The sequence below is a fragment of the Urocampus carinirostris genome, chromosome 13, assembly GCF_059441175.1.
Source record: "Urocampus carinirostris isolate Australia breed hairy pipefish chromosome 13, RoL_Ucar_1.0, whole genome shotgun sequence".
In the NCBI taxonomy this organism is placed as follows: Eukaryota; Metazoa; Chordata; class Actinopteri; order Syngnathiformes; family Syngnathidae; genus Urocampus; species Urocampus carinirostris.
The window spans coordinates 19,999,159-20,017,580 of NC_142361.1; the positions used below are offsets into that span (position 1 = coordinate 19,999,159).

The 18,422-nt window shown below is 43.6% G+C and overlaps 1 protein-coding gene across 4 annotated transcripts in view; it reads left to right on the forward strand.

The window, feature by feature from the left end:
* Window positions 1-18,422, forward strand: part of smoc2 (SPARC related modular calcium binding 2) — a 57,631-nt gene that overhangs the window by 11,628 nt on the left and 27,581 nt on the right. For all 4 annotated transcript variants that reach the window (XM_088350889.1, XM_088350888.1, XM_088350891.1 and 1 more), the window contains exons 2-4: window positions 11,004-11,166; window positions 16,908-17,014; window positions 17,103-17,202. In XM_088350889.1, the coding sequence (XP_088207015.1) occupies window positions 11,004-11,166; window positions 16,908-17,014; window positions 17,103-17,202 (370 nt within the window). The remainder of the gene's footprint in view (window positions 1-11,003; window positions 11,167-16,907; window positions 17,015-17,102; window positions 17,203-18,422) is intronic.

The following is an 18,422-nucleotide window of genomic DNA, read 5'->3' on the forward strand; positions in this document are numbered from 1 at the left end:
ATGCATGTTTTTGGAAAGTGGGAGGAAACCGGAATGCCAGGAGGAGACCCACGCAATCACGGGGAGAACATGCAAACTCAGCACAGGAAGGCTGGATTTGAACCCATGACCTCAGAACTGTGACAATCACACGCTAACCACCGCCTTGCTGTGTCACTGATAAAATTTGAATAAATATAAATAAATAAATAAATAAATACAAAATTATCCGGATCAATATTCGTGAATTGGAACAATAGTACATTAATAGTTCAATGCTATTTATTAACTATTTAACCATCCATCCATCCAATTATCTGTACCGCTTATCCTCAGTAAGGTCGCAGGGGTGCTGGAGTTCATCCCAGCTATCTTCGGGCAGTGGACAGGGGGACACCCCAAACTGGTTGCCAGCCAATCGCAAGGCACACGGAAACTCACTCACTCATTCACACCTAGGGACAAAATGGACACGCCAATTAACCTAACATGCATGTTTTTGGGATGTGGGAGGAAACCGGAGTGCCCGGAGGAAACCCACGCAAGCACGGGGAGAACATGCAAACTCCACACAGGGGATTCGATCTCATGATCCATTATCTGCACCGCTTATCCTCAGTGGGGTCGCGGGGGTGCTGGAGCCCATCCCAGTAACTATTTAACCTTGTTACAAAAAGTAGTTTTGTAATGCCTAATTCATCACCTTGATTATTATTGTTATTTTAAGTTCAGCAAGTTTAGTCAGGCCTAAAGGCTTTTTAGATATTTGATGTATTCAACCTAATAATGTGGCCGGGAATCGCCAAACCTGAAAGTGCAGATGTGCTTTAGAAGCGTCTCTAAGCTGTAGTAATCACATAAAGTCACCCAACAAGTTACAAATCGTTCTTTTCAGCCGTTGAAAGGCAGTCGAGATTTTTCCTTTCTTCGTTTTGAGTTATTGCAATACAAAAGATGCTAAGCCTTTCTCTCAGTATTGGTCCTGTGATGACAGACGAATGTTGAGGCCTCACCACTTCTTTATCATTAGCATTCATTCGGCCTCCTCCTCTCGATGAGTCCCTGCTTTGAAGAAAATGCAGCAGGCTCATTTATGGATGCTTAAAAAAAATGTTTTTGAAGATTCGAATCTGATCACTTCAATAACAACTCCTTCCGATGCATCTACACGGGCCTCTTCACTCTGATTTATGAGTCGGGTTGACAGGATGGGCTCGCCACCCAACCAGCCATCGCACCCCTCTTCGAAGCCCAAGGCGAAGTTGCCCTCCCCTCCCTTCCTCCCTTGCTGCCAACCCCCTATCCAGGTGCAACACAGCCCTGCAGCTTTGCTGGTCTGAACACAGGAACGCCAGCCTTCACTTGATTTGTAATACTTCGGAAGCAACAAAATTGTTTTATTGCCGATTTTTCCTTCTTCACAGTTTCATCATGTCTAAGAAATGTGCGTATTTACATATTTACTTGTTTTTTAGGACTATAAGACGCACCTAAACCCGTGAACTGGCCAGAAATTCGAGCGTGCGTGTCAGTAGCTCACGAGGTAAAGCGCTGGCCTTGGGATCAAGAGAACGCAGGTTCGATTGCCTGCTCCTCTGTGTTATGTGTCAAAGTGTCCTCGGGCAAGACATTAAATCCCTAATGCCCCCGATAAGCAGGTCGTTGCCCTGAATGGTAAAGTGCTTTGGGAAATGTTCGGTGACTTGAAAAGCGCTATGTACTATAAATGCTGACCACAGACTCGAAATGCATTATTGCACTGATATATATGCATGTTTTAAAAAAATGTACAGGAAAATTGTACGTGAACATTTTCTGGAGTATCCGGATGATTTGATGTCCAGTATTCTCAGACCTCAAAATGATGTTTAGTAAGAAATACATGAATTAACTCATCTGGTCTCAATTGAACATGAAATTGCGCGTTTATATTCACATAAAATGAGAATTGTAGCATGTAAGAACGGAAGTCTGAGGTGAAGTAATAAGTGTTGGAGTAAACAGGAGCTTTATTGACTTTTCAAAACAGGGCACAACAACAATAGCAGGTTCCTATCTCTATAACCGGAAGAAGGGACAGCGCAACTTCCTCACCTGTCCCACTGAAACTCTCTACTCAACAAGAGTGTTCCATGGTTGAATTGTGTAAACCCACTACGGAGTATTAATAAAAACATAAATACCGCATTTTTCAGAATATCTGACAATGTTTGAGGTTTCATGTGAAAATAAGCCGCGATTTCTTTCTTCTTCATGTCAGTGTGATCAATACAGTATTGCATGATCTTTAATTTTTCTGCAATTATTAATGCTCAATTTGTTTTTCACACAACTTTTGCACTACATTCTATAACTCATAATGACCTATATTTCATGTTGACAATGTATGTCAAGTGAGTCAAGTGTTTTTTATTTGTATAGCCCTTATTCACAAAAAGTCTCATAGGGCTGAACAGACCACAGACTATTGCAAACTACAGACTGTTATTACACTATCCCCTGATCTAAAACCTACATGAGGGCAAGGGAAAACCCAAAAACCTCAGCATTAGGTGTTTCTTAATGCTGAATCCATTACAACCTGGACATTATATTATACTTAAATTATTAAATATTTCATTTTTATTGTTTTTTGATGAAACACCCATTGCAGCCTGGTCATCCTGGAAGGCAATGACATCATGTGCGCGCCCCTATCAAGGTTTTTTCACTTTCCTCATCCTGAGGTTTCTGAGTTTTTCCTTACCCTCATGTAGTTTTAGATCAGGGGATGGTGTAATAATAGTCGGTAGTCTGTAACTGTAGTCTGCACAGTCCTTTGAGACTCCTTGTGATTAAGGGCTATACAACTAAACATGACTTGACTTGACTTTTCTTCTAATGTCCGGTCCTCTCCACTCCTCTTCTTCACTGACGCCAAGATTAGCACTCAGCGGGTTCTCCTTTGGGGTCGTTTTTCACGAATAGACCACAACTTGAATCAAAGCACAATGAGATAGAGTCAGTAAGTGATAACCGGGAAGACGTCCCACAAAGAAGAACGTATAGAGAAATTTGTTTGTCTATGGACAAAAGGATGTCATACACTTTCCGGGAAAGTTGCGTCACTCTGTCACGAAGCGGAGCAGAAAACAGGAGAGAAGGACCCATTCGCGTAGACGTACTCACAATTTATTGGGGGAAGGATGAGGAGGGTGCGCACACTCGATCCGGGGATCGATGGTCGCGGAGTGGATTACAAATCCATACAAAAGCGAAGTTGTCAAAAACAAACAAACGGATCAGACCAAAAACAAAACAGGATCAAATACGGGCAGATCCACAGAACTAGGCATTTAACAGGTTTTAACAGAAGTCTCACGGAGTTTAACCAGGTTTAACAAACGTTCCAGCAACGCACAGTACAAAGGAGCGCGCTTAAGTACTCCAAGAGCAATCAGTCCAATGCGTCTCAGCCGGTGTCAAGGGGTGGGGCCAGCTGGGCGACATGACAACCGTGCAGGACATGACACATTCAGCCTCTTCCGGGAAGAAGACGGCCTGTTGACTTAGAATACGACTCCGGATTAGACTTGGCAAAATGTATAGGAATGGATAGAAATGATTAGGATTTTGATCCAGAATAGCCGAAGATTTGGATGATAAAATCCAGAATACGCATAGATTTTTCGTAACAAATTCATTACAAATCACCCGGACCAAAATTTGTATCCGGATTTTGCAAAGATACGAAGTTCTGCTATATGTTTCTATGATAGTTTATGTGTTATTAATCATTCCAATAAACATATTTTTTCTTTTATTCATTCACATTCCTTTTACAACTAGGAGGCGCTAAATAATACACAATGTCCCAATACGTTTTTTTTAATTTCAGACGGAACAAATGCCTTTATAAGAGAGTCCGCCTGTGTGTAAAAATCTCATCAAAGCAGCACCTGCACATTATCGCGTCCTCCCTTACCTCACATCATTAATACGTTATGAAATCCGGTCTTTTATGGCAACACAAAGATCCCTAATGTGTCTTTGACGGCCTCACTCCATCATCCACTGTCTTTTCAGTCTTAGTGGCAGTCACAGTTGGCCAACGCCACTTTTTTGTGCATCTTGGCCGGCGGGTTTTCATACCACGCTGCTCGACACAATAGCAGCATTGACACAGGTGATTCCATCCATTCTGCCAAGAGTCTACTGTATGTTGTCCCGTTTTCCCTTTTCATGGTTCGGTAAAACGTCTTTGGGGAGGAGCGATTCCAGGTGCAGGTTTTGGCATGGACTCTCCTGTTTTCTGCAGGAGTTGACATTGCCTCGGATGACTTTTCGTGTTGGGCTTGAAAAGCATTTTAGAAATCTTAGTGTAAAAAAAAAAAAAACGCAACACTCGACCATTCGTCTCAGTCTTTAGTATTAACAGTTGTGAGAGGGTTCTGTAGATTCTACAGTGTAGAACATGAGTAATGTTAGGTGTTTTATGTACTGTAGTACGACTTTCTCTGTGGCTTGAAGACATGCTGAGGTTTCCAGTGCAAAAAAAAATAAAAAAATCCACTCTGCTGTATGTGATCTTAAGTCATTTAAAAAGCAATGTAGACATAAACTCGCTATAACACGGTTTATTTCTCATGGTTTCACGACTTCACAGATTTGCATCGTGCATTGTGTTCTGCATGGTTAAAAGAAACCATATATGCTGTAATTGTATTTGATAAACAGATGTTTAAGCCTGTAAAAGGGTTTGTTCTTTGGTTTATTTGAGTAATTTAGTATTTAATTGTATAACAATTGTAAAAAAAGGTTTCTACTTCTTGGATTTCGCCCATCATGAGTTTATTTTGGATTCAAACCCCCCAATAAATGAGGGATCACTGTACTCCAAACATGTTTGCACTTAGAGCATAATTACGGAAGGGGTTTGGGGTTTTTAAGGGTTATTGTTCTATCTTCGTTATTCATTATCCATTATCCGTTATCGGTCAGTTCATAATACGCTGCAAAGCCAAAGTGGCCTGAATAAGAACATCCCAGAAGCAGGCATCCATCCATCCATCCATCCATCCATCCATTATCTGCACCGCTTATCCTCAGTAGGGTCGCGGGGGTGCTGGAGCCCATCTCAGCCATCTTCGGGCAGTGGGCAGGGGACACCCTGAACTGGTTGCCAGCCAGTCACAGGGCACACAAGGACAGACAACTCGCTCGCTCATCCACACTTAGGGACATTTTGGACCGGCCAATAACCTGACATGCATAATTTTGAAATATGGGAGGAAACTCCTCCTTGATCTGCTACCTTATCGTGGTGGAGGAGTTTGTGTGTCCCAATGATCCTAGGAGCTATGTTGTCGGGGGCTTTAAGCCCCTGGTAGGGTCACCCATGGCAAACAGGTCCTAGGTGAGTGGCCAGACAAAACGCAGATCAGAAGACCCCTAATGATGAGACAAAACTTTGGTCCTCGATTTCCCTCGCCCGGACGCGGGTTACCGGGGTCCCCTTCTGGAGCCAGGCCTGGAGGTGGGGCCCGCTGGCGAGCGCCTGGTGGCCGGACCCTTACCCACGGGGGCCGGCCGGGCACAGCCCGAAGGGACGACGTGGGACCCTCTTCCCATGGGCTCACCACCTGTAGGAGGGGCCAAAGGGGTCGAGTGCGCAGAGAGCTGGGTAGCAGCCAAGGGAGGGGTCCTTGGCGCGACGATCCCCGGCTACAGAAACTGGCTTTTGGGACATGGAACGTTACCTCTCTGGCAGGGAAGGAGCCCGAGTTGGTGCGTGAGGTTGAGAAATTCCGACTAGATATAGTCGGACTCACCTCTACGCACGGCTTGGGCTCTGGTACCAGTCCTCTCGAGAGGGGTTGGACTCTCTTCCACTCTGGAGTTGCCCGTGGTAAGAGGCGCAGAGCCGGTATGGGCATATTAATTGCTCCACGGCTCGGCGCCTGTACGTTGGGGTTCACCCCGGTAGACGAGAGGGTAGCCTCCCTCCGCCTTCGGGTGGGGGGACGGGTCCTGACTGTTGTTTGCGCTTATGCACCAAATAGCAGTTCGGAGTACCCACCCTTCTTGGGGTCCTTAGAGGGTGTGCTTGAGAGCGCGCCCCCTGGGGACTCCCTCGTACTGCTGGGAGACTTTAACGCTCACGTGGGCAATGACAGTGAGACCTGGAGGGGCGTGATTGGGAAGAACGGCCCCCCTGACCTGAACCCGAGTGGTGTTTTGTTATTGGACTTCTGTGCTCGTCATGGTCTGTCCATAATGAACACCATGTTCAGACATAAGGGTGTCCATATGTGCACTTGACACCAGGACACCCTAGGCCGTAGTTCGATGATCGACTTTGTCATCGTTTCGTCGGACCTGCGGCCGCATGTTCTGGACACTCGGGTGAAGGGGCGGAGCTGTCAACTGATCACCACCTGGTGGTGAGTTGGCTTCGATGGTGGGGGAAGATCCGGCCCGACCCGGCAGACCCAAGCGTGTTGTGAGGGTCTGTCGGGAACGGCTGGCAGAATCTCCTGTCAGAAGAAGTTTCAATTCACACCTCCGGCAGAACTTCGCCCATGTCCCGAGGGAGGCGGGGGACATTGAGTCCGAGTGGACCATGTTCCGCGCCTCCATTGTCGAGGCGGCTGATCGGAGCTGTGGCCGTAAGGTAGTCGGTGCCTGCCGCGGCGGCAACCCTCAGGCCCGTTGGTGGTCACCGGCGGTGAGGGATGCCGTCAAGCTGAAGAAGGAGTCTTATCGGGCCTTCCTGGCCTGTGGGACTCTGGAAGCAGCTGGCAGGTATCGGCTGGCCAAGCGGAATGCGGCTTTGGCGGTTGCCGAGGCAAAAACTTGGGCATGGGAGGAGTTTGGCGAGGCCATGGAAGCCGACTTCCGAACGGCTTCGAGGAAATTCTGGTCCACCATCCGACGTCTTAGGGGGGGGAAGCGGTGTGCCATCGACACCGTGTATAGTGCCCATCGACACTGTGTATAGTGCCGATGGGGCGCTGCTGACTTCGACCCGGGACATTGTGAATCGGTGGGCGGAGTACTTCGAAGACCTCCTCAATCCCACCGGCACGTCTTCCTCTGGGGAAGCAGAGCCTGAGGACTCTGGGTTGGGCTCTCACTGGGGTTGAAGTCACCGAGGTTGTCAAAAAACTCCTCGGTGGCAGGGCCCCGGGGGTCGATGAGATCCGCCCGGACTTCATTAAGGCTCTGGATGTTGTGGGCGTGTCACGGTTGACGCGCCTCTGCAACATCGCGTGGACGTCGGGGACAGTGCCTCTGGACTGGCAGACTGGGGTGGTGGTTCCCGTCTTTAAGAAGGGGGACCGGAGAGTGTGTTCCAACTACAGGGGAATCACACTTCTCAGCCTCCCTGGTAAGGTCTATTCAGGGGTACTGGAGAGGAGGGTCCGCCAGGAAGTCGAATCTCGGATTCAGGAGGAACAGTGTGGTTTTCGTCCTGGCCGTGGAACACTGGACCAGCTCTATACACTCTTCAGGGTCTTTGAGGGTGCATGGGAGTTAACCTCTCCGGTCTACATGTGTTTTGTGGACTTGGAGAAGGCATTCGACCGTGTTCCTCGGGAGGCCCTGTGGGGGGTGCTTCGGGAGTATGGGGTACCGCACAGTCTTATCCGGGCTGTGCGGTCCCTGTATGCCCAGTGCCAGAGTCTGGTCCGCATTGCCGGCAGTAAGTCGGATTCGTTCCCGGTGAGGGTTGGGCTCCGCCAGGGCTGCCCTTTGTCACCGATTCTGTTCATAACTTTTATGGACAGAATTTCTAGGCGCAGCCTTGGCGGGGATGGAGTCCGGTTTGGGGGCCTCAGCAATGCGTCACTGCTTTTTGCAGATGACGTGGTGCTGTTGGCTTCCTCAGGCCGTGATCTTCAGCTCTCGCTGGAGCGATTCGCAGCCGAGTGTGAAGCGGCCGGGATGGGGATCAGCACCTCCAAGTCCGAGGCCATGGTTCTCAGTCGGAAAAGGGTGGTATGCTCCCTCCGGGTCGGGGAGGAGGTCTTGCCCCAAGTGGAGGAGTTCAAGTATCTTGGGGTCTTGTTCACGAGTGAGGGTAGGATGGAACGGGAGATCGACAGACGGGTCGGTGCAGCGTCTGCCGTCATTCGGACCCTGTACCGGTCTGTCGGGGTGAAGAGGGAGCTGAGCCGAAAGGCAAAGCTCTCGATCTACCGGTCGATCTACGTTCCTACCCTCACTTATGGTCATGAACTTTGGGTCATGACCGAAAGAACTCGATCCCGGATACAAGTGGCCGAAATGAGTTTCCTCCGCAGGGTGGCTGGGTTCTCCCTTAGAGATAAGGTGAGAAGCTCAGTCATCCGGGAGGGACTCGGTGTAGAGCCACTGCTCCTCCGCGTTGAGAGGAGCCAGTTGAGGTGGCTCGGGCATCTAATAAGGATGCCTCCTGGACGCCTCCCTCGGGAGGTGTTCCGGGCATGTCCCACCGGAAGGAGGCCCCGGGGGCGGCCCAGGACACGTTGGAGAGACTATGTCTCTCGGCTGGCTTGGGAACGCCTCGGGGTCCCGTCGGATGAGCTGGAGGAGGTGGCTGGGGATAGGGACGTCTGGGCTTCCCTTTTAACGCTGCTGCCCCCGCGACCCGACCTCGGATAAGCGGAAGACAATGGATGGATGGATGGATGGATGGATGGATGGGAGGAAACCGGAGTGCCTAGGGGAAACCCACGCAAGCACTGGGAGAACAAGCAAACTCCACACAGGAGGTTCGATCTCAATACCTCAGAACTGTGCCGCACACATGCTAACCACTGCGCCGCCGTGCTGCCCAGCAAACATTAATATGAATACAAAATATTAATTACATGGAAATAGAAAATCTAAAACCATAAATCAATAATGAAATATAGAAACATGCAACAAATTAATATATATAGTAATAATGATAATAATAAGAATTACTTCAACTGTTAAATAGAAACATTAATATTTCTATCTACCATTAGATACAAATACACTGGCCAGGAGGAGTGGGAAGCCCTTGCAAACAAAGCGTGGTCGAAGATCGGAGCAAGTCGGGTAACTGGGGCGGGTGAACGGAGCGTGGTCGGAGATCAGAACAAGTCGGGCAGTCGGGACAAGAGATGGAGTGTGATCGGAGATCGGAACAAGTCGGGTAGCCGGGACGAGCGGGAAGTCAGGGATTGATACAAGAAACAGAATCAGGATATGGGTAGCCGGGACAGGAGAACGTAGCTTGGATCGGGGATCAATACAGGGAACAGGTCGCGATCAAAAATGGGAGCCAGACTCAAAAGTGCTGGCATGGAATGCGGTGAGGTTCACAGACAGACTGACCAAAAGTGAATGAGAATGACGTGTTTAAATAGCAGGAGGACTAATTAGAGAACGAGCGGCAGCTGGGGCCGAACGAGTGAGCGCAGGTGTGGGCAATTGGCAAATCATGACAATATGCCCATATTAATATCAATCAATCCATTTAAAAAATGACAGAAAACGAACGGTTATTTATGTATTTTTTTTTGTTTTGTTTGTTAATTCATGTTTGTTTTCATACAATATTCCGAAAGGTCTCCAACTTTGTCCCCGTGGACAAGTTCTGAAAATAGCTCACACATTGTGATTATCCAGGAAATTTGATTTCTAATGGGCATGATGTTTTAGTGGTTGACTGAGCCTACTTAAACTCAACTACTAATAATCGTAACTGTTAATAACATAGTAAAAACATAGTAATAACATAATAAGTTGTCAATTTAGAAATGCATATCAAACTGGCCCTTTGTGCCAATCAATGAGAAAAAAGTAACTTCAAAAAGGTTGGAGACCCCGATATATGTTATATGTCACCCTGACATGTAAATTAGAGTAGTTGGGCATTGTTGTGGGAAAAATACAGTTGAATAAACCTTCAAATGGTCTTACACAACTAATGCATAAGCAGAACCCCTTTTTGGGCCTCATCTCACAAAACAAGCCAAAGAAATGGCAAAATGGGGGGCACCTAAATCAACCAACATCCATGTCTGATAGCTCAAATAAATAAATTCTGAAATATATCAACGTAACCACAAATCCTTTCTGAATCTGTTTATCAAAGCTTTATTCAGAGATTCTTCTATTCTACTATTTTTTTGAAACATTACAATGTAAAGTTTACTCTTTGCCAGAAATTGTGATACTTGCCACGGTTCCTCTTTTCATCTTTCTATCTATCTATCTATCTATCTATCTATCTATCTATCTATCTATCTATCTATCTATCTATCTATCTATCTATCTATCTATCTATCTATCTATCTATCTATCTATCTATCTATCTATCTATCTATCTATCTATCTATCTATCTATCTATCTATCTATCTATCTATCTATCTATCTATCTATATTTATATATCAATGTATACAATAGAATACTATTGAATACTATTGTATACTATAGTACACAATACTATATATACTACTATAGAATACGATGTACACTGAAGAATACTATAGAATACTGAAGGAATAGCGTCAATCCTGTTTTAAGGGGACTTATATATTTTTTTCTTTTAAAAAAAGATTTTGCATTAATGACGTTTTTAAAATAAAAACAGTCTAAAATGCTAAAAATAAATAGTGTTAAAAACTGGTAGCTATCTTTATTTATTTTTATTTATCCAAGCTTTTTTTTCTTCCCCAAAACATTATGTATGTCACCTTGATAAGTAAAATGTTATATTTGGGCAGTTTTGGGGTAAAAAAAAAATCCAGTTTAATGTACTTACAAATAATCTGACACGACCACTGCATTAGCAGAACCACTTTTTGTGGCCTCATCTTACAAAACGAGCCAAAGGAATGGCAAAATGTGGTGCACCCAAGTCAGCCAACATCCATGTCTGACAGCTCTAATGAATCATTGATTTGTCAAAGTTCGGTTCAGGGGTTCATGGAAGTAGTATTTCTATTTTAAAGCTTACTTTTTCCCAGAAACTGTGATACTTGCCACAGTTTCCTCATCTTATCTGTCATTTTTTCTTTGCCACAGTTCTTGCGGGTGGATCAGGATAAGGAGTGCAACATGGAATGTAGCCGAGCCCCTCGCAAAGCCTTGTGCGCCTCGGACGGCAGGACCTTCACGTCTCGCTGCGAGTTCCTCCGAGCCAAGTGCCGCGACCCCCAGCTGGAGGTCATACGAGGGCCATGCAAAGGTCGGGTCATGAGTCACGCTTTATCGCCGCCTGATGCTCTCAAATGCGTGCGGGGGGTCACCCACGAAACTTCTGGGTTAAATTCATTTCAGCATAATTGATTCTTTGAGTGCTGGGAGGACAAGTGGGGTTGACGTGGGGAGAGTGTGTGGGAGGCTTAGCTTCCCGGCGGTGGAGGGACATATGCACAGTTGTTTACTTGATTATTTGGCTGTGTGCTTAAAAACACATATATTTTGTTGAAGACTTATTGCGATTTCAAATTGTACTCACTATAAGGCGCACCAGATTATAAGACACCCCCCCAAAAATAGCCTTTTATGATATTTATCATATACAAGGCACACCAGATTAAAAGGCACGTGGAATTAAAATTACCGTATTTTCACGACTATAAGGCGCAACGGGTTATAAGGCGCACCTCCCCAAAATAGCTTTTTGTCATATATTTTCCATACATAAGGCGCATCGGACTATAAGCCGCTACAGTGGGAATGTCAATGAAACAGTCAGATAGTTCAGTCAAACGTATTAAGCCCTTAACACTCCGAAGGCTCGCAAAGAAGCAAATACATGTCTCAGACACGTACTGACACGTGTCAATAGTGACAAATAGTCATCGGAATAATGCCGACAAATAAAAGAAAAAAATCCACCGGGAAGCATCTGCATCGATAGACGTTGCTTGTTGCTAGCTGTCTGTTTAGCCCCATAATTTCTGTTTACAAATACAGACTAGTAAAACATTTTTTTCCATGCCGTAGAGTAACCTAAGTGTGATTTACATTCATCTTTTTCGTCCAATTGCAGGCTTTGTTTTGCCCCGCTTTAGCCTATGGGAGCCTGTAAATGCTAAAAAGCACCCACCTCCTTTACCTCCGGATAACTTTAGCCAATGTTGACCGATTCAAATGATGACTGACACATTGGTTAGGAAATGAAACGCTGGTATATATATATCCCGGCATACACCACGGACTACTTCTTCTAAAGGGGAAAATCTAGTCGACGGCTGCTTGCCTTATTTGCGAGACCTTGTGACTCAAAATGTATCCATATAAAAGGCGCATTGTATTATAAGGCGCATGGTCAGCTTTTGAAAAAAATAAAAGCTTTTAGGTGCACCTTATAGTCGTGAAAATACGTAATAGATTATATGACTGATCACAATTGCATAGCATTGGATGCAACGGGAATTGAGCCCGGATTGCAGCGCGTCGAGTCTTACAGCAGATGAAAAGGTCTTACCTATATTCTTTTATCACATTATTTTTAGTCATAGTCCAAAATTGTCGATGTTATCGTTCGACTGGGCCATGTAAATATTGTTATACACACAATATTGTATCACCAACTCACAAAGCTTTTACAAAGCGCACAAGATTCTAAACTGAATAAATAGAAAGGCGTTGTGGGAAATGATTTGGTCTTCCTGAAAGATATAAATAAACTTATGGCCGCACTTATTCAAAATGTTTGTCACTTCGAATGCTTAGTTTGAGATGAGAAAAAGTCAAACAAGATGTTATACTGATTTTTAATTACTTTCTGTTTTCTCTGCTGTGCCATATATAATGTATGGAACCCCAATAACCCCCATGGTTACCTAAATACTGTATTTGGTTATTGACCTTCTTTAAACCATCAATCTTACATAGCCACTCACCAATAATGTGCAGTCAGGTTTGTTTCTGGTGAGGCACAGTCAGATTAAAAAAAAGGAAGAAGAACCTACATCCTCTTCATTATTTGATAGGCAGAGCAAGAAAGAAATATATGGCAATGAAAAAACGTTTTAGAGTCTTACCTTACTTGTAAATTATTTTTTTGTGTTTATAATGACCTTCAGTTGGGGCTTTTTGACGTTCGGAAAGCTAACACAAAACGCTGCTAACGTGCAAAAATAACAATAGAATGAATTAGATTGCAGTGACAGTGACTGTTCAACTAAATTACAAACTTATACACATATATTCTATCTCTTAATTAGGAATATTAGTTGAAACTCGGCCATTGGTTGGGATTCTTGTCACGAGAGCCATCAGAAACAACCAAAAATTAATTTCAGAAATTCTCTCTGAAGAGTATTTTGTTACACTTAGAATGCTCGATGCTCCAGAAAACTTCCCAACTATAGTCTGTCTCTATTTGTCTATGTTATGTTTAAAACAGTACTTACTTGTGTGTTTTGTATGGCTTGACTCATCAATTTCTTAGCCAACAGAGCCAGCTAACGTAAGCTAACGTATTAACAGTATCAAAATAATATATATTATATAAATGATAACTGAATTTGACCTTGAACAACTAAAATGAAAATTCAGCTTCAAAAAGTTCCTTTTAGAAACTTGAATAGTATCCACAGTACACACATAGTGGATTAGCACATTCCCTAATTCCGACCTTAACCCAAAAACTGACTGCATTTTATTGTACTCATAGGGCTTGCGCTGAACCTGTTATTTTCCCCCTTAGCGCTCTTCATTCATTTAAGATTGTCCAAGCGAAAGTGTCTGCTGAGATAAAGAAAGGTCTCGTTTGATAGAAAAAGCATTTCCCCCATTTGTACGACCTTGCTGGGTTCCTATGGCAACATGTCTTAGCAGATATCTGGATGTAGAGAACACAGAAAAGAGGATTCCAGCTAGGAAGCTGAAAGGGCTGAAAGTCCATGAAAGTCGTATTGTATGTGTCAAAAACATTGGGTCTAAAAGAGTGAGGACCCCCCTCGGCTTCTGGATGTCAGGGGTAAAAGGACCGGGAGCGGCATTCATATTCCAATGCCAAACCAGAGGGCTCATCTGGCCTTAAAGCACAAAAGATACTGAGAACGCTTTTACATTTCTTTTCTATGACCGGGGTGGAATGAATCAAGTGTCCTGTCATTTTTTCCATTCGGCCCTTCCAGACGAAAGCACCCTATGAGACGGTTTCAGGATTTTCCAGTAAATCTAACCTAAGGGTTTTTTATTCCTCATTTTCCGCCATCACCTTTGTGGCAGCGACACAAGTCGCACTTACAGATTCGTGTCCCAATCGTATTATTCGTATTGGCAATGTAAACCTTTTAAACCACTTGCCCCTGGGTGACAGAATGGGTGCATTTTTGAAGGATTGCGCGAGTCGTTTTGTCTAGCTGCCAGACAGACGGGCTCGTTTTGTCACACCAAGTTACTGCTGAAGCCTCACTGAAAGTTTCAACAGATGGTGCAATTGGCGATCAAAATGAGTGGAAAATGGTGACCACTTGTGTGGCTTTTAATTCCATTAGCACCAATTATCAAAGGTAATTTTGCTTAGTGGCAGCTCCACGGTGTCTAGGTCCAGGGTTCAATTCCAGCTACCGCAGCCTCACCTTGCACAGTTTGCATGTTCTTTGCATGCACTTCGGTTTCATCCCACATTCCAAAAACATGCATGTCCGTTTAATTCGCGAGTCCAAATTGTCCCTGGATGTGACTGAGCAAGTGAGTTGTCTGTCTCTGTGTGCCCTGCAACCGGCTGGGAAGTGGTTCAGGGTGTCCCCTGCCCACTGCCCGAAAATGGCTGGGATGGGATCCAGCACCACATTGACCCTAGTGAGTATATGGACGCTGCCCTACTTACGAACGAGATAGGTTCCGGACAATAGTTCGTAAGTTGAATCTGTTAGTAATTTGCTCTACATATATATATAGTTGCTATATTTTGTATGGAATGTATGTTTAAGATTTATAGAAATATGTTTGAGGCTTGTATAAGTAACCTGTATTGTTTTGCAACTGAAAAAAAACGGTTTAATAAAATAATATGCTCGATAATGTTACCAAACAGGCTGAATGATAAAGCATAGTACTGAAAAACAAAGCTACACTCTAGGCGTTGACATTGTGTGGTCTGTCAAGCCCTTTGAGACTCCTTGTGCTAAGGGGGTCACAAATAAACATGACTTGTCTTGACTTTAACGATAAATAAAGTTAAGTTTACCTTACTTTTGGAAAAGTTAGTCGACTTCCTCCTCCGTGGTAAAAGGTGGACGAAAAAAAAGTGATCCTACCATTTTCTCAACCGCATCAAGCTTTCTTATTCCACTTTAATTTCAAAAGAAACTTCTCGCCTTTTCTTTACACTTTACACCGACCATATCGAAAGGATGCACGGGATATTAAACAGTAAAAATGTCAAAGTTCTTAGCATGCAGTATTACTGCTGTCTAACAGTTTTTTAAGTTCTCATTATGGTTACTTATGCTCAATTTGACTCTTTTTAATTCGGTTCATTTAAACATTGGGGGTTTTTTCGGACTAAGTTTGGCAATGTTTTTGTTTTTACGGGGAGCATCTTTGTCAACGGGCAGCACGGCGGCACAGTGGTTAGTGCATGTGCGGCACAGTTCTAAGGTCTTTGGAACCTCCTGTGTGGTTTCAAATCCAGCTACCGGACTTACTGTGCGGAGTTTGTATTTTCTCCCCGTGTTTGCGTGGGTTTCCTCCGGGCACTCCGGTTTCCTCCCACATTCCAAAGACATACATTTCAGGTGGATTGGCCGGTCCAAATTGTCCCTAGGTGTGAATGAGCGAGCGAGTTGTCTGTCCCCGTGTGCCCTGCGATTGGCTGGCAACCAGTTCAGGGTGTCCCCTGCCCACTGCCCGATGATTGCTGGGATGGGCTCCAGCACCCCCGCGACCCTACTGAGGATAAGCGGTGCAGCTAATGAGATGAGATGAGATCTTTGTCAACACCAAGCTGATATTTAGAGTTCTTTTGAGATAGCAAACAATACTGGTTGATGGTTAATACTAGTATGAATTTACCTTTGTGGCTATTTTCTGAATAGGTGTTTATATACTGTAGGTCTTTTTTCAAATATAATTTTGATGTTTTTTGTTTGGGTGTTTGGGCATTTGGGTTGGCCATGGTCAAATTTTTTTGTGTTTTTTGCTACTTCTTTCCTTTTTCTTTCCCTTTTTTATGTATCTGTTTGTCTTGCTGTCCTTCACCCCTCTCTAGTGACATGACCAGGGTAGATAGATAGATTTTTAATAGTTGAAGTCAAGTTAAGACCCGCTGATCACTTTTTAGTCATATGCTAGGTTTATATTGGATACATTGAGAATTTTTGCACAAATCATGATCCATTTGTCGATGTTGTATACAGCTGATCCTCGTTTTGGGTTTAAAATAAACCATTTCCAACTCACTATTAAAGTGTCTCCAGCCAATCACAGGCTGTCAGAATAAATCATTTATATAAACTTTTCACTTTGTACCTAATTGCTTTTTATGATGATTCCAATATAGTTAAATGTTTAGATGATTCCGCAGCATATTTAACCGAGACAACGATATTGTAGCATGATTGTTTTCAAATTTCTTTAAGGAAGGACTCGTACAGCCCAATTTTTTTATTACCCTTGAATTGTGTGCAAGATACAATGAATGGCAAGAGGCAGCCAGAGGAAGGTTTCGCTTTGCCTTGTGCATGGTCAGCCCTTTTCTACATTGACGGGAATGCTGCACAGAAGTAGCTGAGACAAAAGTCTCTTTCCGTAATGCCTTTACCAGCAGGCACATTGTCGACCTGCCCAATGAGCGCTTAATAAGATGAGTGTTTGGTTCGACTCCTGACTGCATGCACGTCTGTTTCTGAAAATTATTTGTCCCTATTTTATTTTTCATTTTTTTATTTTATTGTCTTAAGATTAGCTGAGCTGTGTCTCATATCACTACTCTGCGTCCATAATGTGTGCGGTTTTCCCCAGATACGTCCAGATGCGTAGCGGAGAAGAAGTACACGGAACAGCAGGCCAAGAAGCTTTTCCCACAAGTTTTTGTACCAGTATGCAACCCCGATGGCACCTACAGTGAGGTGACGAAGTTATTGTTCGCATTTCAACTCTTTATCGTTTAAAAGGTTTACTGTAACACAAAAATTTTGTATGTTAACTGCTTCACAGGTACAATGTCACAGTTACACGGGATACTGTTGGTGCGTAACTCCCAATGGCCGACCGATCAGTGGCTCAGCTGTGGCCAATAAAAAGCCCCGATGCCAAGGTAGGCGAGTTAACCTTAAAATTTGAGGGTCAGCCTTTAGAATTACAGAAAAACAAAAACAAAAAAGATAACTAGAGTTGCAGGAGAACTAATACCAGGTATCATATTTTTGCAGTTACCAGCCTTATTTAAAGGTATCGTTACCTGCACTAGTGGTATCCACTGCCTTCTAGTGGCCGGTAAACTGTTACGAAACGGAAAACTGCGATTAAATTAAAGCAATATAAAGGCCAAATATTTTGCAGATTTCAAGTAATTTATTAAAAAATATAAATGATTGGTTGTAAAAAGAAGGGGATTTTATTTACCAATGGTTTTGATATGTAGCACAGGTAAAGATAACTACGGTACTTATGATTTGGGAATATTTATCAGTGTCAGTCTGCAAAAAGGTGGTATTGAATTTCCATATTGCTAAATAACCACATTTTCCTCATAAACCTAATCTCAATGTCTTCATTGTCAAATGTCGTTACATATTTATAAATGGGGGGAAATTGTATAATTTATTAATTGTATACCTTAGTGAAATTCTAGGGCATTCTTGTTTTATTAACATGTAAATTTATCAAAAATAATTCATTCAGTCATTTACTATGTTTTCATGCACATTATAGTCCAACTGAGATCGGAATTTGAGTTTTTGGGCCACTACAAGAAAATTATTCAAATGACTAGTAATAAAATGAATAGCCCTTGTATATGACAAGCAATCATATTGGGAGAGCAAGCATGTGCAACATCATTACTCAAATAGATGCCATTTCAGCATTTAACATTTGACATTTTATAATATGATTTAATACATGTAACCCTCAAATATGAAGAATTACCGTGCTTGTTTGCACCTCTCTCCAAGAGTATTCTGCATTGCTGCGTCCCGTCGGTTTACAAGTTAAACTCAAAGGTGGCTTGCAAAAGCATGGATTTGGATGGACACAATATGTTATTGGATACAACTGTGGGAGCAGGAATAAAATGGCAACGTCTCGGAAAAATAAAGCAATACACATGAAGCTTTTTTAGTAAGTAGTGTATCATTTCATTTCTGAGCTACAAGCTCACAGTTCTTTTCGACACCAAATTACCCCGAATGGGGGAAACAGTTGTGGCATTAATGCACATGAGTAATTATTAGAATGGTTACACATGCACGAGTACCGTAATTTCACAACTGTAGGGTGCATCGTGTTAAAAGGCTGGTTCTATTTCTGTTTTTA